The sequence below is a fragment of the Ambystoma mexicanum genome, chromosome 4q (genome assembly GCF_040938575.1).
Source record: "Ambystoma mexicanum isolate Mex_15411 chromosome 4q, UKY_AmexF1_1, whole genome shotgun sequence".
Taxonomy (NCBI): Eukaryota; Metazoa; Chordata; class Amphibia; order Caudata; family Ambystomatidae; genus Ambystoma; species Ambystoma mexicanum.
Genome location: NC_090928.1, coordinates 594,864,409 through 594,877,346, shown reverse-complemented (window position 1 = coordinate 594,877,346; position 12,938 = coordinate 594,864,409). Strand labels below are relative to the sequence as shown.

Genomic DNA, 12,938 nt, shown 5'->3' with positions numbered 1-12,938 from the left:
TAGTTGAAAAAGACTTACATTTATCTATTGGATACACTTGAGCCTAATTATTTTTTTGTTCCCTCTCCCTGTTTGGCTAAGCGCTTGTCATCAGATCTGACCCCTTTTGTAAATTTGTTAACAAATGTCACGTGGGATGGTACCTCTTAGCCTAAAACATACTGTGGTCGCACCTTTGTTAAAGAAACCTACTCTTGATTCAGAGATCCTCCAGAATTATCGACCAATAGCTGGTCTCCCCTGGCTTGCAAAGATTCTGGAAAAGGCGGTTACAGGCCAGCTGCTGGATGTTGTAGAGCGAGAAATGCTATTGGATAAATTCCAGTCTGGTTTCAGACCCAAATTTTCTAAGTGAAACAGCAGTTCTGGCCGTACAGGATGACCTATTAAGGACCGCGGATCAGGGTGAGCGCTCCCTTTTGGTGATCTTGGACCTATCCGCGGCCTTTGACAGTTAATCATGATATTCTTTTGGGTCGACTACAGGAAGTTGGAAGAGTATCGGAACATGCTAAATATTGGTTCAGACCATTTCTGACCGATCGCCATCAGCAAGCGAGATTGGATGGTTTCTTGTCGGATGCCATTAGATTGATCTGTGGTGTCCCTCAAGGTATCCGGTCATTTTTTCGAAAACATTTTTTCGAAACACCATTTTGTCGAAAACATTTTGCAGAATTTTTTTTTCAAGTGTATTATTTTTATTTGATGTTTTTTTTGGGGTTTCGTAAATTAAAAAAAGTGTTAAAAAAAAAGAGGGCTTGGGGGACCCCCCCCCCCATTTAAAAAAAAATAAACATTCGACAAAAAAAAATTCGGCAAAATTGTATTGAGAAAATGGCATTCGAAAATATGCCATTCAAAAAAGTCACTATAAACCGTCCCTCAGGGATCATCACTCTCACCACTACTGTTTAATCTATATATTCGTCCACTGTTAAGCGATCTTGCGGCGTCATGGAATGAACTTTCATTCCTACGCAGATGATACCCAGATCTTTATCAGAATTGTCAATCTTGACAAAGCATTTAGTAGATTGGCGCAGTGCCTTAAAGAGGCGCGTAGCTGGATGTCCAACAACCAACTCCCAATTGAATGCGGCTAAAACAGAGTCGATTTTGTTTGGACCCAAACATCTTTATCAGCAGCCAAGAGACTGCCCATTCCAATACATTTGGGGACGAATTTGAAATTCGTCTCCAAGGTTAAGAATCTAGCCTGCATTTGGCAGGATGACCTGGGCAGCGAAGGCCAAGTTGGAGCAAAAGTTCAGGTGGTGCACTATGTCTTGAGGCTCCTTCGACGGGCGTTACCTTCCATCCCTAAGGAGGACCATACTGTGGTGGTGGGTGCCCTGACCAATGCGCATTTCGACTATTGTAATAGCTTGCTGTCCGGCGTTCCAGCTTAAACAAATGCAAAGACTTCAAAAATCTCAGACTGCAGCAGTAAGAACTATTTTGGGCTAGGTAGAACTGCACAGGTTTCACCATCTCGGCGTGCTATACACACTGGTTGGTAGTAGAAGACCGGATTAGATTCAAGATGGCTTGCCTTGTTTTTAAGTGCATTAACAGTCTTGCACCAGCATATTTAATGGATCTAATTAAACCTCATCATCCTTCAAGACACTTACATTCTAGTGATTGCTATCTTCTGGCCATCCCCGATTCTGTGTATACATGAAGAGGTGACTGAAGATTTGTTATTTTCAGCCCAAAACTATGGAACTCACTTCCTTTGGGAATAAGGACCCTTAAATCACTACCTCATTTCGTGGGGGCATTGAAGACTTTTCTGTTTAGATAGGACCTTGGGTCTACTCTGTTTGATTCTAGGCTGCCTATGGTTAACATCAATGTTTTGTTACATCTGCGCCTCTATACGGTTTAATCTGTTATGTGCGCTTTACAAATTGACAAAAAATAAAAAATCAAATCAATTTCCCACCGTCTTTTAATTTGTCCATTTGGATTTTTAAATCCAGTAGAGCTGTTTCTCTCATGTCTAGGGCGGAATCCAGACTGTCGTACCCCGAGAAGGTTATTGGCTTCCAGGTCGTTTTGTATTTGAAGGTACGCTACCCAGTCTAGTATTTTCAGTAGGAAGGGCACTGTTGTGATAGAACACTAGTTAGATGGTATGTTTGGGTCAAGCGTAGGTTTTTTAGTAATGGTAGCACCCAAGCGTTTTTGAGATCGGTCGTGGCACAGTTTTTAGACTAGGCATTTATAAAGCTTGTGATGAATGGGGTGAGTTGAGGAGCACAATCTTTGACCGTTGCAGGGCATGGGTCACCTTTGCACGTTGAGTGTTTAAGGCTGGTGATCATTTTGAGGACTTCTGTATTGGAGATCTTTGTGAATTCAAATTGCGGCACTACATCGTTAGCTAGGGCGGTCGGTGGCTAACTGGAAGGTGAGGTGGATTGGACTAGTGTTTTTTTTAGCTTCAATTTTAGACTCAAGTAGTGAGATTTTGTCAAAGAAGGCGTTCTGGATGTTCGAACACCAGCTTGCGTCCTTATTGCAACCTTCTACTGGAGGTACTAGGGATTCCAATTCTCTGTTCCAATTCTCCGTTCTATAAGGTTTTTTGTCAGAAGGACCCCTTTTGTTTGTACTTATGGGCGGCTCTGGAGAATTCTACTTTATTCGGTTCATTTGAATATTTTTTCCAATTAGATAAAGCTTTTCTCTTGGAATTTCTTAAGGCTTTTAAGGTGGGTGTGAACCATGCATTTAGGTGTGCTAATGGTTTGGCTTTATGCATGGAGAGGGGTGCAAATGTATCTATGGCTGCGAGTACAGTTACATTGTACTGTTTTGCTATGATAGTAGGATCATCATTTCCGATGTTTTGCGGTGCTAGAATAGGTTGTAGTAGGGGAAGTAAATTGTTAGCCATGATATTTTGTTTATTTCGTGAGGGGACGTTCGGGGCCAGCTGTGGAGGGGGGCGGGGGGTTGGTGCGGCCAAGCTTAGTAACGATGTTAAAAGTTATGAGGTGGGATACGGCCTTTAGCATGTGTGGGATTCTGGATTTGGTGCGAGAAGCCAAGTGCTGAGACAGTATTGGCAAAGGATAGTGCTTTTTTGTCTAGTGGGTCGTTAAAACCTAGATTGAAGTCACCCAGGATGATGGTCTGGGAATTTGGTTTGGTGTTAGTGGAGGACTTTGGCTATATAGTTCTCGAAAGAGTACAGGTCCTGGGGGGTCTGTAGATCAGGTGAATGTTCAAGGTGGCAGTAGGAGACAATGTCATTTTTACTGAGAGTAATTCCCCTGAGGGGAGAGAAGTGTTTGGTAATTCTCTCATGTTTAGGGTGTTTTTTGCTGTGATAGCTGCACCCCCCCCTTTGGCAGAGGGTCTGTCCATCCTACAGATTGTGTAGTTGTCTGGCATGGCTAGGGCAAGAGCAGTGCCCAGTGCCGCGTGGAGCCATGATTCTGTGATGGATAGGAAGTCAAGATTATGTGTAGTAATGATGTCTTCAATGTCATGGGCAGGTAGGGACCTAGCGTTACTGAGGGCACCCAGGATTTCTTTGTTAGATTTGCTCTTCCTGTTGTCGGTAGTGGCTGTAGGTATTGGACTTGGGCTTTGATCCATTGGGCAGATAGATCAATGGTGGGGCCAGTATTACTGGATGGTAGATAGGAATTATCCTTAGTATTGGTGGTGGGGGGAGTATTTTTTCATGATTCGGGACAGGCTGTTCTTCTGTGCGTTAGGAGTGAGTGACATTCATTTAGGAAAACCAGTTTTGACTCAACCAAAGCCATTTTCATTGTTTTTCTATCGGTAAACCACTTTAAGCACTAGTTTCCCCGAAAAGATGATCAAAAACAATGCATAACAGTTATAATAATTATAAAAACAGTCTTGCACATGGTTGGAAACATATATATAACAAAAAAAGTTAAGTAAATGAACATTTCCAAACTTAAAAAATACATTTATAATGCATATATTATATACAAAACACTAAAATATCCACTTTCAATACTTACAGCACAGAACTCTTCAAAGGATATTCTTCCATCCCCATCTTTATCTGCATTAATTATGGTTTTATCTACTATCTGCTGCAACTGTGTGTCTTTGAGATTGTTCCCAACCATCATTTTCAACACTTGGAAGAGTTCGCCATTTGAAATATAGCCATCTTTGTCCATATCATAAATGCGAAAAGCAACTATGGAAAATGTAGAAAAATATGGACAAAATAATGTTAACAGTACGAAAAATGATGCCCCCCCTCAACTCCCCCAAAGTAAAATTATTTTCCATTCGCACTTTAATTTCCCCACAGATTGACTAAAAAGATCACTCGGGCAATTACTTTTTTTTTTTTTAAAGGGAGTTTAGGGTAGCAGCACCAAACAAAATCCCACAAATTGGACCATTTTTAATCACTACGTGTTAAAATATCCCAATAATGATATTTATTTTACAATACTGGCAGTAAGAAGCACCTTTTCATCCAGATAAAAAACAGATCGAAAGTGAGCCATGACTGGGCCACTGCCATGCACTGCTTGTAACGAATCCGGGCAATGGAAAAGTGGTTCTTGAAAACACGATTTACAGTCCATTCAAAGTTTGGTTTGAGTTAGCCCTCAAACGAAATCAAAACAGTATAATGAGTGGCGTATTACTGTTTTTCCTTGGCTTTGTCAGTCATGTGCTGTAGGAAATATGAGCATGTACATCCCAGGGACGTCATTTACGGGTCGCCAGAGGTCGCAACTGAGGTCTCCCTTGCGACCTCAAAAAAAAAAAAAAAAGCAAAAAAAAATAAGTTTTGTTATTTATTTCTTTATTTTTATTTGTTTTGTATGCAAGCTCCTGGGCTGGGCCAGCACCCTGTGGCTCTTTACTTCTAGAGTAGCTGGCTTTCTTGTTCAGGCCCCTTAAAAAAAAAGAAGAAAAATAATAACAGGAGTGTCACAAGTCTAACACTTTCAGCACTGACCCTAAATAAGAAAGAATAGGGATACCAAATAATGTGTCATTCTGGAATTCTATACAATAATTGCTAGACTCATTAAAGGTTTATTTCAGGCAAACTTCAGGGGGCGAGTCACTGATTTAGTCTGTTCTGAAACGCCTCAACTCAGCCTTTCATCCATCTGGTGTTGATAAATGAGTACCAACAAAGGTTGCGTGATATTGGGTGTATATTTTTTCTAAGCGCTTAAGCGTAAGTGCTATATAATAACACATCATTATCACATTATCATTTGGTCATGGACGACTGCTTGCATTCCCAGTAATTTGGTCATATGGGCCTATACACCCTGATCTTAATACATATGGCAATCCATTCTTGTATGAAATGTACATCACATTATAGTGATATCGAAATCATATTTTTCGTACTGTACAATGCTATGTGATGCCACTTTCTGTTTCGTCAACGGGTGAAAGGTCGTGTGCCACTTTGGGGTGGGGTCAAATGACATCACTTCCTGTGATGTCATCAGAGGGTCAAGGGTCGCTTGAGGTCACTTCCGCTACCCCTGGCATTTTGGTGAAATTACGTCCCTGGTACATCCCATGTGGCATGTCATGAGCAATATTGCAATGGCAAAATTATGATTGCTTTAGGAATCATAACCACCTAATTTGTGGTAGTTTTGTGCTGCAAACTTAAGACATGCATTACTCAGGGTATTAGCATTACTGATGATTGTATCTGCCAAGCTTCATGCGCTTTTATTCCAACATCTAGTGGGAATCGCAGACTATTGCATCTTTCTTTTGCTAATCGAAAGGGGATGTCGACATTGGGCGTGACTAACACTATCCCTAACGTGACGTGTGGTGTACCCAAAAACCTGCACGGGTAGAGGTCCCTCTGGTTGTGTTCGTTTCTGCGCGTGAGCAAGTACAGAAGAGAGAAGGTGTAAGATGTCTTATGTTCCTTCTACTCAGTGAGGGGAGGAAGGGTGGGCGCATGTGAATCTAAGCAGATACAGTCATCGGAAATGCTATTACGGTGAGTAATGCAGGTCTTCTGATGCTTGTGAATCTGCTTAGTATCACATGCTGTGCATAGACTAGCAAGCAGTACCCAGGGATGGTGGTGGGATGTGTGAAGCAACAGTAGCAAAGAGATGTCTTAGCACCAGTTGTCCCACATGAGAATCAGACCTAGAGTGTGTATCTAGGCAGTAGTGTTGTTTAAAGGTGTGTACAGGACCCCAGGTTGGTACTTTGCAAATGGAATCAAGAAGAACATTTGCAAATAATGTTATGGTAGCCCCTGTGCCCAAAGTAGTGTGCTCCAAGCATGAAAGGTAGATCTCTCTTGGCAAGAGTAACAGTGTGATGCAGTTTACGATCCACTTAGAAATAGCTGATTTAGAGACCGGATCCCGTTATCTACCGGCTGCCACTGCGACAAAGAACTGGTTTGTTTTTCTTGGTGGCTTTGTTTTTTCCAGACAGTAGATAACCGCTCTCCTTACATCCAGTGTGTGGAGGCTTCTTTCTGCCACGTTAGCGGGGTTTAGGAAAAAGGTGGGTAGTTGTATGGGCTGGTTTACATGGAACTTTGGGATAAATGTGGGCGCAAAGCGAGGGTGTGTGCGCAAAACCACCTTGTCGGAGAATCGAGACAATGATTCCTGAGCTGAAACGGACTGCAGTTCACCAACTATCCTTATAGAGCAGATACCCACTAGAAAGGTGGTCTTGTAAGAGTGCTTTAAAACTAGCCTTGTGCATGGGTACAAAGGGGGGCCCCCATTAGTCTGGTAAGAACAAATTTCACCATGAAACCTTGCTCTGGGACGTGGTGTATGCCGAAAGCGAAGGTAAGTGGACTTTAGGAGAATTGAAAACCAGCCCTGAATTTAACTGACAAGTTGGGTAAAGGACGTTATCTTTAGGCGAGCATTCAATAGGATTAATGCCATTGCCATTACACCAGATGACAAAGTGCTTCCATCTTCTGGAGTAGCAATGCCTGGTGTTAGGTTTCCGTGCCTCTCTGAGTATGTCCATGCATCTTTGAGGGATCTGGAGGTGCCCAAACTATGACCTCAGGAGCCAGGCTGCTAAGCTGAGAGTTTGAGAGCATGGATGTAGTGTTTCCCACTGGTCTTGAGGCAGCATGTTGTACAGGCATGGCAGCTTCCTGGGAGGGGAGACTGACATTGCCATGAGATGGGAGAACTAAGTCGGCCGGGCCCACATAGGGGCCACCGGGATCATCCGGACTGGTTTTGGATGCATCTTGTGCACTATTCTGTTGAGCAGGGGGAATCGGGGGGGGGGGGGGGGGTGGTGGAGGGGGGGTTGTGTTGGTGGGGAAAGCATAGAAAATTTCTCAGACCATGTTATCCAAAGACTGTTCCCCTTGGAGCGGTTCCGAGGGTACCTGGAGGCGTAATCTGGGCATTCTCCAGAGTGGCAAATAAGTAGATTACTGGGAAACACCATTCTGTGAAGACGTTTAGTGTAATATGTTCTCCTGTAGCCGCCACTTGTGCTCTATGTGTAGAGAGGGGCGGGGGGGGGGAGAAATCGGAGTCTCTGCTGGGTACGTCTGCCAGAGGATTGAGTTCCCCTGGAACATGTGTTTGAGAGCCCACTTCCACATGTTCTGGGACAGAAAATGGCCATAGTACTGTCCGCGATGACTATAACCGTCTTCCCCTGGAAGTGTGTTTGGAAGGCCTTCAGGGCCATGAACACGGCTAGCGGTTCCAACAGGTTGATGTGACTATTTACTGCTGGGGATCACATGCATGCTGTGCACAGTCTGTTAAAGGAGTGATTCCCCCACCAACCCGGTCAGAGATGAGTCTGTGTTGAGTGGCTTTCACAGCGGGGGGTTGGTGGGGTGGGGGGGTGAAGGTTTCCCCCTGCAGACGTTTTTCACCATTGGCTCAAGATCCACTCTTGCATGGGGCGCATACGCAGATGAGCTGAGGCACTAGGTAGATGCAGGAAGCCATCATCCCCAATCGGCATGTTTTGAACCCTCTTATTGGAGGCAAAGACGAGGCCGTCTCGGTCCGGATTGAAGCCCCAAGAAGAACAAGTTACTTACCAAACTGGCAAAGTTCTTTCGACTGGATGTTCCTCCAACGTATTCCTCATATGACATGCATTACTTACAATCATCAGAAATGCTTTTACGGTATCTGCTAAGATTCACATGCTGTGCATATGGTCCGACAACCAGTGGTAACCGCGGAGTATTGCATCTGGTCTTTCGGGGGACCGAAAGGGGACGTCGGCATAGGCGTGCCTGAAACACTATCCCTATCGTGACGTGTGTAGTACCCAAAATCCCTCACGCGCCGAGGTCCCTCCGATTGTATTTTTTCTGCCATGAGGGAGCCCAAGGCTATAGAGAGTACATGAAGAGAGAATGTAGTGAGAAGTCTATGTTCCTTCCACCCCGAGCGGGGAGGCTGGGAGGGCGCATGTGAATCTAAGCAGATACAATCATCAGAAATGCTTTTACGGTAAGTAATGCATGTCTTCTGATGCTTGTTAGTCTGCTTAGAATCACATGCTGTGCATAGACTAGCGAGCAGTACTCGGAGTTGGAGGTAGGTTGTGATAAGGAACAGTAGAAAAAAAGATGTCTTCGTACTGCTTGACCCACCTGAGAATCAGACCTAGAATGAGTGTCTAGACAATAGTGTTTTGTAAAGGTGTGTACAGAGCTCCAGGTTGCCGCTTTGCAAATGGACTCTAGGGGAATATTTGCAATGAATGCTATAGATGCCTCAGTGCCTCGAGTAGAATGTGCTCTAGGCTTGAAGGGCAGTTCTCTTTGCAAGAGAGAAACATAGTGTGATGCATTTGACAATCCACCTTGATATTTCTGATTTAGAGACAGGGTCCCCTTCTCTACCAGCTGCCACTGAAACAAAGAATTGTTTAGTTTTCCTCAGTGGTTTAGTTCTATCCATGAAGAACATTACTGCCCTGCGCACATCTAGTGTGTGAAGGCTTCTTTCGGCCATGTTAGTAGGTCTCTGGAAGAACGTGGGTAGTTCGATTGACTGGTTCACATGGAACTTCGAAATAAATTTCGGCGCAAATCTGGGATGAGTGCGCAGAACTACCTTATCTTTGTGGACTGTAACAAAGGGGTCCAAAACCGAGAGGGCCTGTAGTTCGCTAACTCTTCTGATAGAAGTGATAGCTACTAGAAAGGCTGTCTTGTATGTCAGGTCTTGGGGCTGGGTGAGTGATGGGGGGATACATTATTTTAACCCCTTCCATAAAGGCTTTAACCACAGGTATTTTCCACCACGACACCTTCTGCTGTGATGTGGTGTAGGCTGACAACGCCGCTAGGTGAACCTTTAAGGAATTGAAGACTAACCCAGAGTCCAACAGATGGGTTAGATATAACACAATGTGTGAAGGCGAGCAATCGGTGGGATTGACGCCTTTGGAACTGCACCAATGACAAAACGTTTCAATTTGCTGGCATTGCAATAACGTGTGTTAGGCTTTCTTGCCTCCCTCAGTATGTCCATGCATCTTTGAGGGAGTTGCAGATGTCCAAACTATGACCTCAGGAGCCAGGCTGCTAAGTTCAGAGTTTGTGGGCATGGGTGCAGAGTCTCCCCCCTGTCCTGAGACAACATGTTGTACGGGCAGGGCAGCTTGACTGGTGGGGAGAGGGACATTTCCATCAGGTGCGCAAACCAAGGTTGGGGGGCCCACATGGGAGCCACCAGAATCATGGTGACTGGTTCCTGGTGCATCTTGTGTACTATCTTGTTCAGAAGGGGAGTCGGGGGGGGGGGGGGGAAAGCGTAGACGAATTTCCCCGACCAAGTTATCCAGAGACCGTTCCCCTTGGATCGGTTCTGGGGGTATCTGGAGGCGTAATCCTGGCATTGGGCGCTCTCCTGAGTAGCGAACAGTTCGATCTCTGGAAACCCCCATTCTGCCAAGACGTTGGATACAATGTCTTCGTGCAGTCGCCATTCGTACTCTTCTGGCAGAGGAAAATCTCTGCTGAGTACTTCTGCCAGAAGATTGAGTTCCCCTGGAACATGTTGGGATATCAGGAACATCTTGTGTTTGAGAGCCCATATCCAGATGTTTTGGGACAGCTTGGATAGCCCTGGAGAGTGAGTGCCCCCCTGTTTGTTCAGGTAATACATTGCTGTTGTGCTGTCGGTTAGGACCAGCACTGTCTTTCCTAGCAGTTGCTCCTGAAAGGCTTTCAATGCTTTGAACACTGCTAGTAGCTCCAGTAGGTTTATATGGTTGGACGCTACCTGAGGAGACCACACTCCGTGCGCTGTCTGTTGAAGCAGGTGAGCCCCCCCACCCTGTGAGAGATGCATCTGTCGTGAGAGTGGCTTCCACTGCAGGGGTGGTGAAGGTTTTCCCCTTCAAGAGGTTCTCCCTCGACCACCACTGCAGAGAGAGAACGAGGGCTGGTGAGACAACATATCTTCCCATTGTCCACTGGCTGACACCACTGGCTGTTGAGCCACTCTTGCATGGGACGCATGCGCAGCCGCGCGTGGGGAACCAAGTATATGCATGACGCCATCATCCCAAGCAAACGCATAGCTTTGCGTACCATCACCTCTCGACTGGCTATGCTGGAAGGGAAGACTAGACCATCTTCCGTACGAATTAGAGCCCCCAGGAACTGTTTTGCTTGGCTGGGGACTAAGCTGGATTTCCTTTCGTTGATAGAAAATCCCAGGCTGAACAGTAGGTCTACTGTCTTTTGGGTGTTCGAAAAACAAACGTTGAACGAGTCCCCCGTGATGAGCCAATCGTCGAGGTAAGGGTAAACTGGAACTGAAAGTCTGCGCAGGTGTGCTGCTGCCACTGCCAGGACCTTGGTAAACACCCTTGGCGCCAAGGCTATGCCGAAGGGGAGTACCTTGAACTGGTAGTGTTTGTCCTGAATCACGAACCTTAGGAATTTTCGGTGTGCTGGCAGCATTGAAATATGTAAGTATGCATCTTTCATATCCAATGTTGTCATTAAGTCCCCCTGTTTTAGCAATGGGATCACCTCTTGCAGTGTTACCATGCGAAACTTCTGGGGCTTTATGAACTTGTTCGCTGGGCGCAGGTCTAGAACAGGACGTATGTTGAGATCCTTTTTGGGTACAAGGAAGTACACTGAATAGATACCCTCGTTTACGTGAAGAATCGGGACGGCGTCTATGGCGTCCTTTCCCAGCAGCGCTTCCACCTCTTGGATAAGGATCTGCAGATGTTCCGGTGAAAGGCTTTGATGTTTCAGCGGTCTGAACTGTGGAGGTCGGGTGAATTCCACACAGTAACCGTGGGCGACCGTCTTTAAGACCCACTGGTCTGAAGTTATCCCCTCCCATGCCTTGAGGAAAGATGTAAATCACCCCCCGACCGGGGAGACATGGGAGGGGACCTGAACTTGGTGGTCATTTCTGACCCGAAGTTGACGCTCCTCTGGAATTGGAGCCTCTGCCTCTATTCTTTCCGCGCTTCTGACCCCTCTGGGGGTAGTAAGTGGGGCTTGCAGCAGGGTGACTTGAGTTGAAGTAGCCCGTGCCGAAATTATTTTGAGTGGCGCGGTCTTGTCCTTGAAAGGACCGCCGAGAATTACTGCCCCTCTGTGAAGAGGGTTTTTGGGAAATCTGGTGCAGCGACTTAATAGTCTCGTGCTCCTTCTTGGCTGTCTCCAACGCATCGTCTACCGCCTTCCCAAAGAGGTTGGCCTCTTCAATGGGTTTTTTGATAATGGATGCCTGGGTCTCAGGCCTGAAGCCCGACGTGCGCAGCCACGCGTGTCTCTTTAGGAGAGTACCCTGTGCGAGAGACCTGGCTGCTGTCTCTGCAGTGTCCAGGGTATTCTTTACAACATTCTGATTGGCAAGTTTGCCCTCTGAGACAATGGCGAGGAGCTTGGCTCTGGTTGGTTCCGGAACCTCCTGAAGGCCTTCCTGGAGTAGGTTCCATTGGGCGCCGACGTAGCTTGCCAGTTAAGCACCACAGAGTGGTCAGTTTTACACATGCCCAATGTGGCCACATAACTATACAGAGGCTCAAAGGAATATGGTGATTTGCCCAGAAGCACATGATTTTGGTGATGTGGAGAAGCCAGGATTTAAGCTAGTGTCTTTAAATTCTACAGCTCCATCAGTTCCTGATAAGAAAAATTGCTAGAGCACAGAAACTATACCAGCCTTCCTAACCAAGCACATTACAATATTCGACCCATGGTTGGTTCTAGGGCTACCCTGTACATTAAGGTTTGGTGCATGTGGGCTCACATAATGCACAGACTTAAGCTCAGATTGGACTATAGCCAACATGTGTGGCTAGTAGCTTACATTTTCAAATATTGGGCCTTCAATGACAGCATATCGCCAATTTCACAGTGGGGAGGCTACACTCCATTTCCCAACAATATGACAAACCTCTTCCATTTGCTACTAGCATACTAGCCCCAAACATCTATGACCTCAGATGACAAGCTGCCAAGCTTCCAAACTTAGTATGATTTGGATGGCATGAGAAATGGTTCTCTTGTCATGAACAAGTGTTAGGGAGAATTCCCATTTCTGTGCTAGGCCGACATCTAGTGGAAGCTGCAGAGTATTACAGTTGTTTTCGAAACTCGAAAAGGGACGTTGACAGGGCGTGCCAGTAATACTATCCCTAGTGTGACGTCCACTGTACCCATGATCCCTCGCGCATCGAGGTCCCTCGAGGTGACATGAGGTGTATGAGTACAGTTGAATGCACAAGCTCATAAGCATCCATGCGCCTTCTCGCCGAGGGGAGGAAGGGTGTGCGCATGTGAATCTAAGCATCAGAAATACGATTACGGTGAGTAATGTATCCCTTCTGAGGCTTGTGGAATCTGCCTAGATCACAGGCTGTGTATAGATTAGCGAGCAGTGTTAGAAGGAGGTGGTGGGATGTGAGAAGGTTCA

The 12,938-nt window shown here is 45.7% G+C and overlaps 1 protein-coding gene across 1 annotated transcript in view; it reads right to left on the bottom strand.

Annotated features, from left to right (window-relative positions):
• Positions 1-12,938, bottom strand: part of PPP3R1 (protein phosphatase 3 regulatory subunit B, alpha) — a 575,346-nt gene that overhangs the window by 94,836 nt on the left and 467,572 nt on the right. The window contains exon 5 of the mRNA XM_069608143.1: positions 4,017-4,201. Coding sequence (XP_069464244.1) covers positions 4,017-4,201 — 185 coding nt within the window. The remainder of the gene's footprint in view (positions 1-4,016; positions 4,202-12,938) is intronic.